The sequence below is a fragment of the Bos javanicus genome, chromosome 5 (assembly GCF_032452875.1).
Source record: "Bos javanicus breed banteng chromosome 5, ARS-OSU_banteng_1.0, whole genome shotgun sequence".
NCBI lineage: Eukaryota > Metazoa > Chordata > Mammalia > Artiodactyla > Bovidae > Bos > Bos javanicus.
This window is the reverse complement of record NC_083872.1, coordinates 74,463,549-74,483,975: the sequence shown is the minus strand read 5'-3', so window position 1 is coordinate 74,483,975 and position 20,427 is coordinate 74,463,549. Positions and strand designations below refer to the sequence as shown.

At 38.2% G+C, this 20,427-nt stretch overlaps 1 protein-coding gene across 33 annotated transcripts in view; it reads left to right on the top strand.

Annotated features, from left to right (window-relative positions):
* The window catches only part of RBFOX2 (RNA binding fox-1 homolog 2), a 292,987-nt gene that overhangs the window by 241,234 nt on the left and 31,326 nt on the right, over positions 1-20,427 (top strand). For 21 of the 33 annotated variants that reach the window (XM_061417270.1, XM_061417279.1, XM_061417275.1 and 18 more), the window contains 2 exons: positions 10,948-11,094; positions 13,493-13,546. In XM_061417270.1, the coding sequence (XP_061273254.1) occupies positions 10,948-11,094; positions 13,493-13,546 (201 nt within the window). The remainder of the gene's footprint in view (positions 1-10,947; positions 11,095-13,492; positions 13,547-20,427) is intronic. The other 12 variants (XM_061417281.1, XM_061417277.1, XM_061417276.1 and 9 more) reach the window with 1 other exon arrangement.

The following is a 20,427-nucleotide window of genomic DNA, read 5'->3' as shown; positions in this document are numbered from 1 at the left end:
ACAGTGACAGACTTTATTTTGGGGGGCTCCAAAATCTTTAATTTCATGGTGACTGCAGCCATGAAATTAAAAGACGCTTACTCTTTGGAAGGAAAGTTATGACCAACCTAGACAGCATATTAAAAAGCAGAGACACTACTTTGCCAATAAAGGTCCGTCTAGCCAAAGCTATGGTTTTTCCAGTGGTCCTGTATGGATGTGAGAGTTGGACTATAAAGAAAGCTGAGCACAGAAGAATTGATGCTTTTGAACTGTGATGTTGGAGAAGACTCTTGAGAGTCCCTTGAACAGCAAGGAGATCCAACCAGTCCATCTTAAAGGAAATTAGTCCTGAATATTCACTGGAAGGTCTGATGCTGAAGCTGAAACTCCAGTACTTTGGCTACCTGATGCGAAGAACTGATTCATTGGGAAAGACCCTGATGCTGGGAAAGATTGAAGGTGGGAGGAGAAGGGGACGCCAGAGGTTGAGGTTGGATGGCATCACCGATTCAATGGACTTGAGTTTGAGTAAACTCTGGGAGAGAGTGCAGAACAAGGAAGCTTGATGTGCTGCGTCCGTGGGGTCTCAAAGAGTCAGACATGACTTAGCCACTGAACAGCAACAATAATCATTAAACCAACAAAACATTCTTTGCCATGTTCTAATATTTTGTAGGGTTTAGAATCTGACAAACCAAAAATCTATTTTTCTTTTTTAAAAAATTCTGTTTTGAAATAATTTTAGACTTAAAGTTGTAAAAACAGTACGGAAAGTTTCTGCATACTGTTCACCTAACTTCCCCTGATATCTTCCATAGGTACAGTACAGTTTTCAAAATCATACAATAAGAAACATTGGTACAATATTTTAAGGTAAAATATAGATCTTATTTAATCACCAGTTTTCTGTTCTGAATCCAGTCGGGGATCCCACATTGCAGTAAGTTGTCATGTCTCCTTATCCCACAGTATTTTGTTTTTAAAGATTTTTTTTTTATGTGAACCTTTTTAAAGTCTTGTTGAATTTGTTATAATATTGTTTCTGTTTTATGTTTTGGTTTTGGCCAGGAGGCTTGAGGGATCTTAGCTCCCCTACCAGGGATCAAACTTGCATCCCATTCATTAGAAGGCGAAATCTTAACCACTGAACCACCAGGGAAGTGCCATCTCAAAATGTTTTAATCATCCTCAGCTTATATCTGAAGTAGTTCTTAGTTCTTTGGTGTAAAGAACAGAGAAAGGAAAATATCTTGTGTTTATAGATTTGCTATTAGCTGATAACAGTGTCTCGTCTCTGAGGCCTTCATTCTGCCTCAGCCTTTCATTGGAGAAGGGCTGTAATAAGGCTCTTCCTTTTTGAAATACTAAGATTATTTTCTAAAGCAATCCATGTTTCCCAAAGTATTGTATAGGAGTCAACTCAAAGCAAATATAGGCTGTGTTGCCCTATTTTGCTGCCTTCAATAAAATATGTACATACCATATTACAAGATTTTATTAAAAACACTTATTAATTTCAGGTTACTTTTGAATACATCCATCTAATTGCTTCTTCCAAAACTGCCATAAATGGTGTTTGTGTCTGTGTTTTCAGAAATATAAAAACTAAGAACAGGAGAGTTAATAATTTTGGAAGCTAGAAAGCAGATGGCCAATTAGCAACTAACTGAACAAGCCCAAAATGAATTTATCACTAGGCCAGAGTGGGGGAAAGTTGACAAGTGATTCAGTTTATACTACAAAAATTTGAGTTTCAGAAACATGACTCTAGTTAGAAGAATTGGAAAACTCTTCTCTGGAAAACCTAACTCAGGAGGAAAGACCTAAAGATGTACAAATCAAGGGGTTTCTCAAAAAATTGCTTACCTAACTGAACCTAGAATGAAGCACAAAGTCATCAAGCCCCTCCATCCCACCTACTCAGAACTTCTAATTAGTTTATTAACTACCTTTCTTCCTTCAGCTCTTAATTATAAACAAGACAGCCAAAGATTACTAGATACATGGGGAAAACCTCACCATGGAAGACAGCGAATAAAAACAAAAAAGAGAAATTTGGAAGAAAAAGAATCCCCTTTCTCCTCAAAAACCATCAAAACAATAATTGATATCCTCAGAGAAATAAGGGAAGATATGCATTCACTAAACAAGAATGAAATGCTAGTTTAAAAGGGGTGGGGGACTTCCCTGGCAGCCCAGTGGTTAAGATTCCCAGTGCAGGGGCCCTGGTTCAGTCCCCACCAGGAAGCTGGATCCCACGTACTGCAGCTGAGTGTGTGCATCCCAGCTACGGAGTCCACACTCTAGAGCCTGCACACCTCAACAAAGACCCAATAAATAAATATAATTTTAAAAAGGAAGTTGGGAAATGGGAGATTCAGAGAAGAGGAACATGCCCTTGAAATTAAAAGCATGGTAACAAAATAAAGAAACTTTATTGGAGCTTTGAAAGATGAGATAGAAGATATAGAAGTCTCTGGTCTCTTATCCACAATTCTAAAATCTGTAAAGTCCTGAAAATCAAAAAAAGATTACAGTAAAGCACACAACTTTATGTACAGTCTTTATCACATTTATATGAATATGGTTACATTTTGCTACAGAAATACCACTGCCTTATGTCTGATTGATAATGTTATATATGGGTTTAAATCATTATTGCCTTTCTAAAAATTCTGAATTCTGATATACATATGGACTCAAAGTTTTCAGATGAGGGATTAAGGACCTGTATCCCAGAAAATAGAGCCAAAGACAGAGATGGAAAAATACAAGAAATAAGAAAATTGGAGGATCAGTTCAGAAGATCCAATGTCTAATAATACAGGTTTCAGAAAGACAAAATGATGTAGAGTGGGAATCATCAGCAAAGTAATTCAAAAAAAGGTCCAGGACTGAGAGATCTTAATTTCCACCTTAAAAGAGACCTCAGAAAAATAGACTGAAATAAACCCACATTAAGGCACATCACAGTGAAATTTTAAGAGCACTGGATATATTTGGTTAGTATATAAACCAGAGAGGGAGAGTAGGAAAAGTCACAGTCAAGGAGATAGAGTCACAGCGTCCAGATTTCTCAACATCAGCACTGGAAGCTGGGCTGCAGTTGAGAGTTACCTTCAGAGTTCTGAAGGAGGGTGGACTTCCCTGGTGTTCCGGGGGTTAAGAATCTGCCTGCTATTGCAGGGAACACAGGTTCTGTCCCTCGTCTGGAGGTTCCACGTGCCTCGGGGCCACTAAGCCCGAGCACCACAACTACTGAAGCCCACACACCCTGGAGCTCATGCTCCACAAGAGAAGCCACCAGTGAGAAGCCATAACCACAGCCAGAGAAACCCCATGCACAGCAACGAAGACCTAGCATAGCCAAAAATAAATTAATTGTTTAACATTTTTTTAACTTATTTAAAAAGTTCCAAAGGATTTTTTTTTTCCTACCTAGAATTCTGTACTCAAACTGTCATTAAACTGGGATGGTTCGGACATGAATCAGATTCTCAAGAAACTTTGCTAAATTGAATGTCCTCTTTTCTTTTTCTTCCCCTTCATCCTCACAGAGGTGGAAATAAGAAATGAAGACATTATAAAAATTGAAGAAAATAGATAATCCATAAATCAAAATATTATTCCTGAATTAATCAAGAGATTCCTTAGTATCTCAGATTATATAGTATGTGATCAGTTCAGTTCAGTTCAGTTGCTCAGTCATGTCTGACTCTTTGCAACCCCATGAACTGTAGCACACCAGGCCTCCCTGTCCATCACCAACTCCCAGAGTTAAACCAAACTCATGTCCATTAAGTCAGTGATGCCATCCAATCAGCCATCTCATCCTCTGTCATCCCCTTCTCCTCTTGCCCTCAATCTTTCCCAGCATCAGGGTCTTTTCAAATGAGTCAGCTCTTCATATCAGGTGGCCAAAGTACTAAAGTTTCAGCTTCAACATCAGTCCTTCCAATGAACACCCAGAACTGATCTCCTTTAGGATGGACTGGTTGATCTCCTTGCAGTCCAAGGGACTCTCAAGAGTCTTCTCCAACACCACAGTTCAAAAGCAGACTTAGAAAGTCCTACTTCATCTTGTATTCTCCAGGGTTCTTTCTCAGTCCATAATAGAACATTTGTTCACAATGTATAAATAGTTACAATATATTTCAGTTATTTCATAGGCAAGTCAGAAAGGTAAATCCATTTTCTAGTTATAAGAATTTTTAAAGTTTATTTAAAACTTTTTTAGTCCTCATTTCTTGAATGAGGCTTTAAAAATCTGATTTGTTCTTCAGTGTCAGGTGCCCTTGGCTTGCCCTCAAGTAGAGTGGCCCTTGCTGGGGAGGAGGCCAGGATGTCTGGAGAGTGGATATATAGGCTTTTAGTCACATGATGACATCCATCAGGACCACTGTCAGGCCTCACTGCAAACAGTCCACGGACTCCAGCCTTTTCCATTATTGCATCCTCTGCCCTGTGAATCAATTAGATCAGAAAACAGAAGGGAGAAACAGAACCTTGGAAGATTATTTATATAGTTAGTAAAGTTGCTCAGAAGCTAATAATAGAAAATAAAGCAAAACAGCACTGCATTGACTGAGATTTTTCTCAGAACAGTTTAACTGTTCACTTTTTATAAAGATACAGCTTTAAAACTTTACTTTTGCTCTGATTTGTGTATTTCAACAATTAGTAATCTATAGCGAAGTCAAGTTGAGAATGACAAATGGGAAGTATCTCATTTAACTATATTCAATGTATATTTCACTTTTCTATTTCCACTATGTACAGAAATCTTTTCAGCCCCCTTGAGTGTCAGTTCAGTAGTTCTCTGACTTTTTTCCTTCATAAATGTCAGTGTGCCTTTGCTTGTTTCTTTCCTTCCCTTCATGGTCTGACCTGCTCCTGTTCCCTCAAGTCACATCACCTCTTGAATAGCTTTCCCTGGCCCATAACCTCATGCCTGCCTCCACTCCAGGAGAAACCTTGCTCCTTCAAGTGGGTTCCTGAGAAAGTGGAGCATGTTCTCCAATCTAATGAGAAAAAAAGTGAGCGTGGGTGCAGTGCTAAAAAGGGTGGTTTAGCATATGAAATTGGACTGCCTAGTTTTGACTTCCTACACTGCTACTTAATCTGTGACCTTGGGCAATAAATTTAACTTCACCATGCCTCAGTTTCTGTCAGTTGGAGGACAGTAATAGTACTTGATGGGCTTCCTAGGTGGCTCAGTGGTAAAGAATCTGCCTGCCAATGTAGATCGACCCCTGGGTTGGGAAGATCCCCTGGAGAAGGAAATGGCTACCCACTCCAGTATTCTTGTCTGGGAAATCCCATGGACAGAGGAGACTTGTGGGCCGCAGTCCATGGGGTCTGGAAAGAGTCAGACACAACTCAGCAACTAAACACCACCACCAGTACCTGCCTGATTGACTGCTGTGAGATTTGAAGAAAATAATACATGTGAAGCACAGTATAATGTAGTGATTAGGAACATCAGGCTGCTTGTATTCAAGTCCTTGCTCCATTACTTAGACTTTCTATTCCTCAGACTCATCAAGGTGGTTGCTAATATCTTAGCCAAAAAGTATCTCTTTGCTGTTTTTTTTTTTTAATAGCTATTGTTTTACAGGGAATTCTCATTTTTCAACAAAATTCAAAAATATAGAAGTGGAGAGAAGAAAAGATCTGAGGCTGAAAGAGAAGAAAGCAAGTGAAAGCCACAGTAGGATGCCATACCTCCCACCCGAATAGTTACAATGAGGCAAAGTTACTAAGAACAGCTAAAAGTGGCATACACCATTGATGGAGTGGAAGTTAATGCAGCCACTTTGCAAAACTGACAGTAACTTTGAAGGCTGAATTGAGATATATCCTTGACCTAGCAAATCCAATCTTAGATATCTTCATCCAACAGAAGTGCCTGCTCCTATGCATGCAAAGACATATAATAAGACTATTTATAGGAACATTATCCATAATAGCTAAAAACTGGAAGCCACTCAGATACAAATTCTGTATGTTTATAAAATGTACAACAGTGCATGTGTTACAATGTGTAAAAGAAGCCAGACACAAAAAAGCACATACAGTGTCATTCCTTTTTTTTTTTTTTAACTTTATTTTGTAAGATCAAAAACAACAGAACTAATTTGTGGAGTTAGAAGTCAGAATAGTGGTGATCCTTTGGCAGGGGAGTGGGGACTAGAGTGGGGCCCTTGGGTGCTTCTGGAGTTCTGTGGCTTGACCTAATTTGATGGTTCAGCTCAGTTCAGTCTCTCAGTTATGTCCAACTCTTTGCAACCCCATGGACTGCAGCACACCAGGCCTCCCTGTCCATCACCAACTCCCGGAGTTTACCCAAACTCATGTCCATTGAGTCGGTGATGCCATCCAGCCATCTCATCCTCTGTCGTCCCCTTCTCCTCCTGCCCCCAATCCCTCCCAGCATCAGAGTCTTTTCCAGTGAGTCAACTCTTTGCATGAGGTGGCCAAAGTACTGGAGTTTCAGCTTTAGCATCAGTCCTTCCAAGATATCCCAGGGCTGATCTCCTTTAGGATGGACTGGTTGGATCTCCTTGCTGTTCAAGGGACTCTCAAGAGTCTTCTCCAACACCACACTTCAAAAGCATCAATTCTTCAGCACTCAACTTTCTTTACAGTCCAACTCTCTCATCCAAACATGACCACTGGAAAAACCATAGCCTTGAATAGACGGACCTTTGTTGGCAAAGTAATATCTCTGCTTTTCAATATACTATCTAGGTTGGTCATAACTTTCCTTCCAAGGAGTAAGCGTCTTTTAATTTCATGGCTGCAGTCACCATCTGCAGTGATTTTGGAGCCCCAAAAATTAAGTCTGACACTGTTTCCACTGTTTCCCCATCTATTTGCCATGAAGTGATGGGACCAGATGCTGTGATCTTCGTTTTCTGAATGTTGAGCTTTAAGCCAACTTTTTCACTCTCCTCTTTCACTTTCATCAAGAGGCTCTTTAGTTCCTCTTTGCTTTCTGCTATGAGGGTGGTATCTATCTGCATTCCTGAGGTTATTGATATTTCTCCCAGCAGTCTTGATTCCAGCTTGTGCTTCTTCCAGCCCATTAAATAAGCAGGGTGACAGTATATAGCCTTGACGTACTCCTTTTCCTGTTTGGAGCTAGTCTTTTGTTCCATGTCCATTTCTAACTGTTGCTTCCTGACCTGCATATAGGTTTCTCAAGAGGCAGGTCAGGTGATCTGGTATTCCCATCTCTTTCAGAATTTTCCACAGTTTCTTGTGATCCACACAGTCAAAGGCTTTGGCATAGTCAATAAAGCAGAAATAGATGCTTTTCTGGAACTCTCTTGCTTTTTTGATGATCCAGCGGATATTAGCAGTTTGATCTCTGGTTCCTCTGCTTTTTCTAAAATCTGCTTGAACATCTAGAATTTCATAATTCACATATTGCTGAAACCTGGCTTGGAGAATTTTAAGCATTACTTTGCTAGCGTATGAGATGAGTGCAATTGTGCAGTAGTTTGAGCATTTTTGGGGATTGGAATGAAAACTAACCTTTTCCAGTCCTGTGGCCATTGCTGAGTTTCCCAAATTTGCTGCCATATTCAGTGCAGCACTTTCACAGCATCATCTTTCAGGATTTGAAATAGCTCAACTGGAATTCCATCACCTCCACTAGCTTTGTTTGCAGTGATGCTGTTACATGAGTGTATTTTCTTTGTGAAAACCCATGCAGCTGTATGCTTATGGTTTATGTATTTGTAGCTAGATATGTTAAACTTTCATTTGTAAATGTATTTGAAATCAGATGGCTTAAGAATTTTGGAAATAATAATGGGTTTACTTTTTCTACTTGCCACGTTTTCTGAGAATTAAAGATTTCATACCTTTGAATAATGTTAAGTGCTTACCACAAGGCTGGAAAATTAACCAATCTGGCTTCTTGTTCATAAGTTGTATCTTCAGGACTGTTAAAAAAAAAAATTGTCAAGAACAACAAATAAGTACCTCAGGCAACATACTTGGAAGTAATGATTAGTTTTCATTTATCCCACCACCTTACATACTCTTTTACAGACCACATGGACTGCGTATATAAATTATAGAACTGTGGTTTGAAGTGAGAATCAGCCTTTTTTTACTTTGCTCAGAGTCATTCACCTGCAGTTCAGATCTGGTGGACTGGCTAAAGAGTTTTATGTGATCCAGCTGTGAGATGTGAGAGGCAAGTTGGCAGATGCTCAAATGAGCCTCAGTTGTAATTGATGCTTGTGCTAGTTGCTTTGGCATCCATGATGATGTTTTAGTAACTAAGTGAGTTTCATCTTTGAGTGGAGCGTGTTTTGTTTAGTCTGCACTGTGCCCAGATTGAGGACTAAAAACCTTGTACTTTGGCAGAACATGGCTTTGTATACAGCTCTTCCCTTTTCTGCTATTTTTGTACCATGTGAATCATGGCACAGTGAAGCCATCTGCAAGGCCTGAATAGGAGATAAAAGCTGCCATCCCTTAGATTGACACTTGAAAAGCTGGTGTTCATTTGGAGTACATTCCTGATTATCCTTTATAAAGTCTCAAACTTCAAGATGGTTGCAAACATCTCTGAGCCAGCAGTAACATCTCTGGTTAGTTTCTTTCAGCTGAACACTAGGTTAAAGTAGAGGAGGGGAATCCATTCCGTGTCACCCAGAATCTGCTGGAGTTTCTCAGTGCTCTTTCAATTGAGGTAATAAGAACAGCAAATTCCTCTCCTGTTTTAAAAAATATGTTGACTAAATTATCTCAGCGAGCCATCCAGTTTGGCATGCACTTCATAGGGAATAGTAAAAACATAAGGTTCTTGAATTGTCAGATTAATACTTCAGAGTAAATGTTATTTGAATGCCTGAAGTATATCACACTGGTTAAATATTTGTCAAAAGTATTTCTCAGCATAGCATTTTTTTTGAGGATTTATTGAAAAGGAATTAAATTAACACATGCCTACAAGCTGGAATCAAGATTGCCGGGAGAACTATCAGTAACCTCAGATATGCAGATGACACCACCCTTATGGCAGAAAGTGAAGAGGAACTGAAAAGCCTCTTGATGAAAATGAAAGTGGAGAGTGAAAAAGTTGGCTTAAAGCTCAACATTCAGAAAACTAAGATCATAGCATCTGGTCCCATCACTTCATGGGAAATAGATGGGGAAACAGTGTCACACTTTATTTTGGGGGGCTCCAGAATCACTGCACATGGTCATTGTGGCCATGAAATTAAAAGACGTTTACTCCTTGGAAGAAAAGTTATGACCAACCTAGATAGCATATTCAAAAGCAGAGACATTACTTTGCCGGCAGAGGTCCGTCTAGTCAAGGGTGTGGTTTTTCCAGTAGTCATGTATGGATGAGAGAGTTGGACTGTGAAGAAAGCTGAGGGCCTAAGAATTGATGCTTTTGAAGTGTGGTGTTGGAGAAGACTCTTGAGAGTCCCTTGAACAGCAAGGAGATCCAACCAGTCCATCCTAAAGGAGATCAGCCCTGGGTGTTCATTGGAAGGACTGATGCTGAAGCTGAAACTCCAATACTTTGGCCACCTCATGTGAAGAGCTGACTCATTGGAAAAGACCCTGATGCTGGGAGGGATTGGGGGCAGGAGGAGAAGGGGACGACAGAGGATGAGATGGCTGGATGGCATCACCGACTCAATGGACATGAGTTTGGGTAAACTCCGGGAGTTGGTGATGGACAGGGAGGCCTTGGTGTGCTGCGATTCATGGGGTCGCAAAGAGTCAGACACGACTGAGCAACTGAACTGAACTGAAGACATTAAAAGAGATTCAAGATTAAAAATGCACACCCATAACGAGTTTAGGATTGACATGTGCACACTGTTGTATTTAAAATGGATTACCATCAAGGACCTACTGTACAGCGCAGGGAACTCAACACAGTATTATGTAACAACCTAAATGGGAAAAGAATTTGGAGAATAGATACATGTATATATATAAGTGAATTACTTTGCTGTACAACTGAAACTAACACAACATTGTTAATCATTGATTAACCCATAAAAAATTAAACAAAAATGCATACCCAGACTCACCTTGTTCTTTCACTGCTGATAGATACAAACCTAGCACATATTTGTGTGTAATAGATTCATCAGGGTCCCTTCAGGCCTTTCCCAACAGACTTTATAAATGCAGCTTTGCTCTGAGCTACAGAAGGAATGTTCCCTCTACTAAAAAGCAGTAAGTGCATAAATTGGGAAGTACAGATTGGTTGCATATTAAGAAGCTTCTTCAGTTTTCAAGAAGAACGGCCTTGGTCACTAGGTATCTCTTCTTAATAAATAATATTAGAGTACGTTGGTAACCTAGTAGCCATAAACTCTGAAACTACTAGAGGGAATGAAATATAAAAATATTCCCTTACGTCCTGAAATGATGAACCAGAAACGCTAGAATCTTCATAACAGACTCTTTATTTTCAAAATGTTGTTGAGTCATTCAGTCATGTCTGACTCTTCGACCCCATGGATTGCAGCATGCCAGGCTTCCCTGTCCTTCACCATCTCCCAGAGTTTGCTCAAACTCATGTCCATTGAGTCAGTGATGCAGAGTCTAGGAACAATGTACTCTTCTTATATCTTGTTTTCCTAATGTATTTTCATGTGATATTTCAAGTCATTTTGTTTTTCTTCTGTCTCCCTTTTTACTAACATACTGTAAATATGCAAGAACCTAAATTTTTTGGTAGACTATAGCATTTTAAACACAGATAACGTGTTTGTGTTTTGTTTTGTTTTGTTTGTTTTTTTCCCTCTTTGAAGGGGCAACAGTTATTTTTGCTTAAAGACACACTGGAAATGATCGGGATGGGAAAGGACCTTATTTTAAAAGGTCAACAGACTTTATAAATGCAGCTTTGCATTTCAATTCCTGTGAAATAATTGTATTTATTTTTTCCTTAATGTTGTTTATTTCTTTGCTTAGCAGACAGAAGGAGGTGCACAGACAGACGGCCAGCAGTCACAGACACAAAGTAGTGAAAATTCAGAGAGTAAATCTACCCCTAAACGACTGCATGTCTCTAATATTCCTTTCCGCTTCCGGGACCCTGACCTCCGGCAGATGTTTGGGGTAAGTCTCTGAAGTCCTTTTATTGGCTTTTCAGTGAAAATGTAACCTGCTAATGTATAATTCGTCATTAGTATTGATACTTTCGGGTGAAACTGCAAATACACCGAGGATTGTAAGCTCAATCAGTATTTTCGTCAGCCTTTAGAAACATTCCCATCACCCGGCCTGTTCTGGACATTAGCCTTGCAAGTTCTCACATACGTAAGGTGACCACAGAACCAAGTTTGCCTGCGACTGAGGGATTTCTTGGGACGTGAGACTTCAGGTGCTAAAATCAGGACCAGATAGTAATTCCTGCCTTTCAAAGGGCAATGAATTAAATGAAATAATATCTGTGATCTCAAATCGTGTATACGGGGTTAGTTTGCTACCTGACACGTTCTTCCAGCTCTTTACTTCCTCCCAAAATCACTCAAAAGTGAATGGCTGCTGAGAATCTTAATTTTTTTCTGGGCTAATGTGTTGTTGCCTGTTTTAATTTGATCAAACTCTTAACTTGAACTAGGAATAAGAAATGATTGGGGGTTTTTTCCTGAATATTTGTGTGGTAGTCGAGTGCTTTGTCAGAAAAGCAGATACCCTTGTCTAAGTCTTGGCTGTGGCCACCTCAAGGTGACAAGACGCTGGAGCAGATTTCTATCACTTACAGATGACTTCCTGAAAGTGTTTTCTATACCAAATACAAGGCCAGGGTTGAGATTTAATGATATTCTTGAAGCACTGAAAGAGCTTTTTGACAGAAAATGGTAGCCGGCTGTTTTCCAGCTCTATAGAAAGAAGAGCAACAGAAAATATAAGGGGCAACATAAAAAATTTAGGTTACATTTAAGAAGAAACTTCCCAGGAGTATGAGTTATTGGGTTCTCTACCACATTATCAGAGATGGTGTGGAACCGTAGTCTCTGGAGGTCTGTGAAAATGGGTACCTCCTCTTCTGTCAGAAGTGTGTTTTGTCTTGAGGCAGAAAAATAGTCTCCACTGAAGATCGGCCTACGCCAGTTGTCAGTGATTTCTTAAAATGTATCATTCCCTTCCCATCCCTCATTCAGTTTATTCAGTTATTGATTAAAACAGATAGTTTTGTCACCTTATATATATACCTCTCCTCAAAATAATTACTGGGTTTGTATATGCCCCTCCTCAGCTATTTGGCTATCTAGCAACAGATATTTAGGTTTTGTGCTTTTAGCTCTGTTTGATTTTCCTAATGCTGAAGTACTTAACTAATCACAAAATACAGTTATTATTTTAGATGTTCCTGATGAGAGACTTCCCTGGTAGTCTGGTGTTTAAGACTTGTGCTTCCACTGCAGAGGGCACAGGTTTGGTCCCTGGCTGGGGAACTAATATCCCACGTGCCACACAGAAAGTGGCAAATGAATAGAATCATTCATAATGTCCATGAGTGTTTGGTATGCTTGAAAACAGAAATAACACAAATATATATTTATTGATTTGGAAAGTTACTCAGATTTATAAATATATTATAAAGTGTACTAAGTTTAAGGAAAGTAATAAAAGCAATATGTATAGTGTGTCAGATGTCTGTAGTTTTATACAGACACACACATGCCTAAGGAAAGGCTGGGAAGATGATACCAAAATGTTAAGATGGGGTTTCACTGGTAGCTCAGTGATAAAGAGTCCACCTGCCAATGCAAGAGACCCAGGTTCGATCCCTGGTCCTGGAAGATCCCACATGCCACAAGACAGCTAAGTGCCACGGTTGTTGAACCTCCGCTCTAAAGCCCAGGAGCCGCAACTGCTGAGCCCACCCACTGCAACTAGAGAATAGCCCCCGCTCTCCGCAACTAAAGAAAAGCCCACGCAGCAGTGAAGACCCAGCACAGCCAAAAATAAACATTATAAAACATATTTTTTAAAAATGTTAAGATGATGGGATTAAAGATGATCTTAATTTCTGTGCCCCCTTTTCCTTTTTGTTTATATTTTCTGGGCAAATATATCTAAATTTATCTATATTTTTTTTTTCAGTGAACATGGTTCACTTTTATTAATTTTTAAAAAAAGAAAGGGAAGAAAAACAGCCTTTGATAGTTTATCTTTCTACTTAGGATTTACTTCTTAAAACAAGCATTTCAAAAGTTAGAGTTGCAGGTAGGAAAACCTCCAGTTTGTCCATGTGAAGAAGCATGTACGAGGGCGACACTGTGAATGTCTTCTGAAACAGCGTCCACTGTATTTAGGTGGATGAAGCGGTGTGAGTGGATCTGAGGAACTGTCAGCTCAATGATGAGGAAAAATCAACTGGTATTGGTCCAATAAGTAAAGGAAAAAAGAAAAAAAAAACACCTCTTTTTTCAGAAGAAAGTAAAGTATATGAAAAAAAAAAAGCTGACCATAAGTAAATGCTTTTATTTTACTTTTGTCTCTGCAGCAGTTTGGCAAAATCCTAGATGTAGAAATAATCTTTAATGAACGTGGCTCTAAGGTAAGCTCCATTTCAGCATTGTGTGCTTGGTTTCTTTTAGTTTTATTTAAAATAGTGAGTAGTCAGAAAACTTAAGTTGTTGTTTTAAGCCTGCAAAAAGTGTCCCAGCAATCTAGCTTGATTAGATTACCTCTAATGGCACCCCACTCCAGTACTCTTGCCTGGAAAATCCCATGGAAGGAGGAGCCTGGTAGGCTGCAGTCCATGGGGTCGCTAAGAGTCGGACACGACTGATCGACTTCACTTTCACTTTTCATGTATTGGAGAAGGAAATGGCAACCCACTCCAGTGTTCTTGCCTGGAGAATCCCCGGGACGGGGAGCCTGGTGGGCTGTCATCTCTGGGGTCGCACAGAGTCGGACATGACTGAAACGACTTAGCAGCAAACAGAAACCACCAAGTGTCCATGCTTTTTCCTAAATCTTACATTGGAGAGTGATGGGATAAAAGTGAGAAGTGTGAGGGGAGAGTGTGGCTGTGAGGAAGAAAGTCTGCCAGAGACACCAGTCCTTTCTCAGATTTAAATCTGGCCTAAGCTTCTTATTTTAAAGGACAAGAGAGGGACTTCCAGACAGTTCAGTGGTTAAAACTCCACACTTCTACTGCAGGGTGCATGGGTTCCATCCCTGGTCAGAGAACTAAGATCCCACATGCTGTGGACACAGCCAGAAAAATAAAAATAATAAAGGATGAGAGAGAGAGAGATGACAGAAAAAAAGTTAAATTCTGTGAGAATTCTAGTCAGAATTCTACCGGAACAATTCAGCTTTGAAAAATAGAACTTCAAAATTACATACTTCGAAGAAATTTAATATTTCAGTTATTCAGTTGACTTGCTGTCTCTGTTCGGGAAATTTTGACAAAGCTTAAACACAAGGAGAAGAGATTCCGGTATTCACTGTGGATTTCCTCCTTTAAGTTATACCCAGATGCAAGCTTCAAGACTGAGACTTGAGACTGAGAGTCATGTTAGTTCAGTTACAAATGAGTTGGGAGTGTTTCACGTGAGAATGGGCATAGTGATTTACCTAATAATTTACTGTTTTAAATTCCCAATCCATATGATTTAGAATTCTGTCCCCTAAAATAAGCAGCAGCGCTTTTAGAAATGAGGGAATGGTAACGTGGTGTTGTGAAAAAATATTTGATGAACTGAATTTCATAAAGTTTTATTTGAGAATTTTTCTTCCTCCTCAGCAAATGGAATATACACCACAGACACAGTCAGATGTGGGCCAGGCTTATAAATATTAACCTTGTTACATTTCATTCTACTTGCACTTCTAGGTTAGACCAATTTTTTAAATTAATTTTCCTTTGGTCATCTCTGCTAAACTTTGAACATAGCCCTTCACTATGATTTAATCTCTTAAGAATGTAATTTGAGAAAAGCTGAAGTAAATAAATGAGCTAATATTTGCCTGTCTTCAGTTTCTTACTCCAAGTTCACCATACTCTGGGAACTGATCACATACCTACAGAGTTGTATGTATTAATACTTTCTGCCCCCATCTGTGCTAATACAAATGTATGATTATTATTCCCTTCCTTTAGAGAATGCATCAACACTGTAAATGTTTAATTCTGACTATAATAATTTATTTCTTAATTATTAAAGAGGTCATTATATTCTTAAAGCTTTTAGTTTTCAGTTAAAACAAAAAAAGATTAAAGATTAATATGCCTATACAGAACTTTCTCCAGCACTTAACTTGGTAAGTATTTTTGAAGAGAAATCTGTTCAAACCGTAACCAGTAAAACTATTTATACTTGTAATTGCCTCACAGTGGATTTCTATGCTTTTGTTGTATAGATTGCTGTTATCTTTTGTGAACTTTTTAGATACAAGGTGGAAAAATGACGATGGTTTAGAGATGAGAAGCACATGAATGTGAAATAAATAGGTGAAGATTATTGACCCCATACATTGTTTATCTAAACCAGTGGTTTAAATGTTTTTGGTTTTAAGTGTATGCACTTAAAATACTCTTTGCTAGACTCTAACAGCCGGAAGCCCAATAAAATTCTATCAGGCATTGAGGACTTGCTCCTTACCAAGAAAATAATTTGAATTCTTGTGAAGCAAAGGAAATTGATCTTTCTAAGGCTTCTTTCACTGACTTCAAGGATTTGCCTATTACCAAAAATTTTTTAATGTATCCAATTCAATTCCTTCTCCCCTGTAGTTTCCATTTAAAATGACACAAGCCTCCCTTTCTCTTTGGGGGATCTAAAAGTATATGCTCCTTCTCTCAGCTTATGCTGTGTCCTCACTGCCCCTTTGTCTTTGGGCTACTGAAGGGTAGACAGACTACGTACTGATTGGAAAATGTGTTAAAGAACAAAATTCAGAATTGCCTTGCACCTGCCTTCCAGCACTGATACAAAACCTGTCTTCATCCTTTGCCCTTCCTAACTGTTACCCAGTTCTTTTATGGAATAGGCTTATTAATAGAGATTTATTTTGGAGTCAAAACCTAGATGCCTCTTCCGGGATCCACCTAAGATAAAGTAATGAGTACTTTGGTTTTTGTAAATTAAGTTTAGTTTCTCATTTCTTTTGTGTCTGGACTTGACTATAAAATTACCACATGTCTTGGAAGGAACCAGAGAAAAGGAGACTTATATTTTTAGCTAAGAATTGCTCAGTCTTTTAACAGAGTGCTTTTCTATACAGAAATTAGCTTTATTGAACTTTTTCTGAAGCAATAATGGAAAATCTGACAAGTTTTTAGACATAAGTAATACTTACATGTAAAACAATATTTAACCAAATGGCTGCAAGACAAAAAGCATCTCTTTATTGCCATGTCTTATTTTTTATGAGAATATTGGACCCGAGTTTGAGAGTGCTGCTGCTGTTGCTGCTGCTAAGTCGCTTCAGTCGTGTCCGACACTGTGCGACCCCAGAGACGGCAGCCCACCAGGCTCCCCCATCCCTGGGATTCTCCAGGCAAGAACACTGGAGTGGGTTGCCATTTCCTTCTCCAATGGGTTTGAGAATATACCCCTTTAAAAACAAAATGAACACTTTTGCTGCCATGCCTGTTTCTTCCCTGCCTACCAATAGCCTACCTTTTTAGCTTGCCTGGGCAGTAGGATTTCTGTGTTCCAGAAAGTAGTTGCTTCTTTGTTGTTGACTACTTTCCTTTTTTCTCCTTTGACCTGCATATTCTGAATTTGGCTATTATGAAATGAATTTATTTCATTAACATGCATATACATACATATTTATTTAAATTATTTCATGTGTTTTTTTTTAATCTTCCTTTTACCCCCTACTCCTTTGTACAAAGTCACCTGTATTTAATTTTCTATGATTAACTGAAATAAAGATAGACTGTCCTTTTGAAAATGTTCAATTAGGATATATGATGAAAAATGGTATCCCTACCAAAAAAATTAACTAATGTACTCAAACAGAATCTAGAAGATGATTATACAGATATGCATAGCTTTATTGATCCTCCATATTTCACCAGTCATGACAAAGTATTAATACAAACAATAAGAAGATAATGTATGGCAAGAGCAGCCATATATCCTAGTTTATACCTAGTTGTTCTAGTTTATACCTGTTGTTTTAGCATAATTGTTAATGTCCCGTTTCTCCCTCAAAGTGTCTTAGTTTGAACAGTAAATTATATTTTCACTCTCCTCATAGATCCTTTAAGTAACAATTTTTTAAAAGCACCCTTTAAAAAATCATTATAAAAGGAAAACATGATGTTTAATGAGAAGGGGGGCATATATAGTTATGAGAGATTATTCACAATATTCTCATGTATTTCCTTCCAGTCATTTTTCTTAACATAGAATCTTTTTTTTTTTTTTTTTTTTTATTGGAGTACAGCCAGTTAACAGTGTTGTGATGGTTTCAGGTGAACAATGAAGGGACTCAGCCATACATATACATGCATCCATTCTCCCCCAAACTCATCTCCCATTCAGGCTGCCACGTAACATTGAGCAGAGTTTCTTGTGCTATACAGTAGGTTCTTGGTGGTTAGCCATTTTAAATATAGCAATCTCACATAGAATCTTAAACAGAACTCTTAAAGGTCACCTAGTTCAACAACCAATGCTCTTGACCTTGTACTGTCTACTAGACACTTTCAATGACTGAGTAGTTTTTCAAAAATTTATTCTATTGTTGAAATTCAGACCTTCCACAATCCTGTTCGCCATCACCCAGCCCTATAGCAATTCATTTGTGATAATTATCAAGCTTATTTTAAAAGAAATACACAGATTCTAACATTTAGATTTTCCACTGAGTTTTGTCAACATACTTTGCAGTACAGTTGCTACTTTTGAAGGGACGTGTCTTACAGATACTGATCGTGTAGAAGCTCTGCACTTCCTCAGACAGTGTTGATTATTAAGTCCACTAAAGGACTGCAAAATAGAGCACAGCAACAATTACTGAGACTTCTAGTGGATTTTTAGTTAATGTGTTCTCATTACTTCTCTCAGGTGGCTTTCTGGAATGATGGGAATCTGGGTTTGGGTTAAGCTATAGTTTAGACTGGAGTTTGGGGGAAAAAAATATTTATTCCCATTCCTCAAACATGAGAAGTGTGCTGTAATTTCTCTCCTATTTCCCTGGCTCTTGATTTTATGCAAAGGGAAATTATTTATTTCTAAATATGGTCGAAAGACTGTCTTTGAAATTGCACTAAGTAGGCCTTTGTGATTTTTGGTAAAATTTGATGGGTAATGCTGAAATGAAATGTTTTCATTATATTTAAAACTGAATTAACAGTGCATGTAATTCCAAAAGTCTTAGTTTATTTTCTTTTGTTACCATTTTATGGGTTTTAGTTTTATTTTTCTTTTATTTATTTTTTAATTTCTGTGTTCTGGCCATACCCAGGAGAACCATCTGCTTTTGATTTCTCCCTTAAAAGTTACATGGTAAATTTTCTTTCTCATTCTTCTGAGATGGAAAAATTCAAAGATTATACAAATTTTAAGATATTTTTACAATGCTCATCATATTGCTTGTTATTTATTGCAGCCTGAGGCCAGACTAAAAAGGTAACAGTTATTCGGCTCCTGTGTGCCCTTGATGACAAATGGATGTCAAGGCAGATAGTAAAATTTTTGTCACACTCTGTCGAAGTTTTAACCATGACCATACACCTGATAAATACAGCATCTCTTAATTTCCAAAAGACAGCTAAGATAGCTGGTAAATCATGAATGGAACACTGATAAGTTTAAATTATTAACATAGAAGAGCTTTGGGAGCTGAGAACCTTTGGTAAGAGTATTGTCCAGTGCAGTGGCCATACTGACCATTTGACATGTGGCAAGTCTAAATTGAGGATGTGCTCTAAGTATAAAATAGATGCCAATTTCAAAGACTTAGATCAAAAAAAGAATCTTAAACATCTCACTAGTAGTGGTTTTATAATGATGCCATGTTACAGTTATGTCATATATACTGGCTTAAATAAAATACATTATTGAAATTTATTTCACATATTTTTACTTTACTGTAGCTAGAAGAAAATTTGAAATTATGTATGTGGCGTATGTTACATTTTATCAGATAGTTCTGGTACAGGCAAATGTGTCAACATAATTTTTTAAATTAAAAATAAAACTTTGCTTTTTGTTTATCTGTTCTTTATCTTCTTACATACCTTAAATAACTCTTGTTAAGAGTCTGTGACTATTTGGAGAGTTGCTACATTTTCCTATTTGATAAATGTATGATCATTTTGAAGGTCTTCTAAGGAAAACATTGGGTTTAGACATGATTGTATGAATTTTTTTTCGAAGTAAGAGATCCAAATGACCAGACTTAATATGAATTAGATTTCTAAGAATAAAGAGACATTAAGCATAATTGCGTGGAAGCGAGTTTTACTGTTAGTAACTTTATTATAAGTCTGTGAATATCCTTAGCTCAGTTCCTGGCACATTTTCAAAAATGGGTAAATTTTATTAAAGGAGTGGTACTTTAAATTTTTTTCAAACTTTGAGTTAATTTTCATAAAACCAAATTGTAAATGTGACAGATAAGCAGGTAGGAAGCTGAGTTGATGGAAAATCCCCTGTTTGAAATTTCCACTCAAGACAAAAGTACTTAAGAACAATACTCCAAAAATGCTGGTGATGCTTCTCCCCTTCCTTATCACAGACCTTAATCCTGAGAGGTATATCCTAATTTCCTAGTGCTTCTGAACAAATTATCACAAACACGGTGGCTTAATACCACACAGATTTATTATCTTGCAGTTCCAGAGATCGGAAGTCCAAAGAGGGTCTCACTAGGCTAAAATCAAGGTGTCAGCGGCTGTTTCCTTCAGGTGGCGCTAAGCGATGGATGCTCCACTGCCTGCCTTGGTCAGCTTCTGGAGGCAGCCCACATTCCTTGGCCTGTAAGCCCCCCTTGCACCTTTAAAGTCAGCAATGGCCAGCCCAGGCTTTCTATTCTGACTCTCTTTTCCTCTTTCACTTGTAAGCACCCTTGCGATTACATTGGGTTCACCTGGATAATCCATGATCATCTCCCTATCTCAGGGTCATTAATTTAATCATGTCTGCAAAACCCCTTCTGCCCTGTTAAGAGAACACATTCACAGGGGATTAGGACATGGACAGCTGGGGGGCTGTTTCTCTGCCTGACACAAGGTCTGTTTACCTTCGAAGGAAAGAAAGAAATCCTCTTAACTCTGTGTTTCCTATCAAGAAGTCCCAAAATTATCAACAAGACCTTCTTCCTCCTCTTATGTTAGTAAATATGCCTGTAAAGATGGCTTCATTTTTAAGTCTTTGGTACCTTAATTAGAATTTCCTTTAGTTTATAAGTACCTTTCCTTATAAAATATTTTAAAAGCATTTAAAAGTGAAATTTTGTTCCAGAATA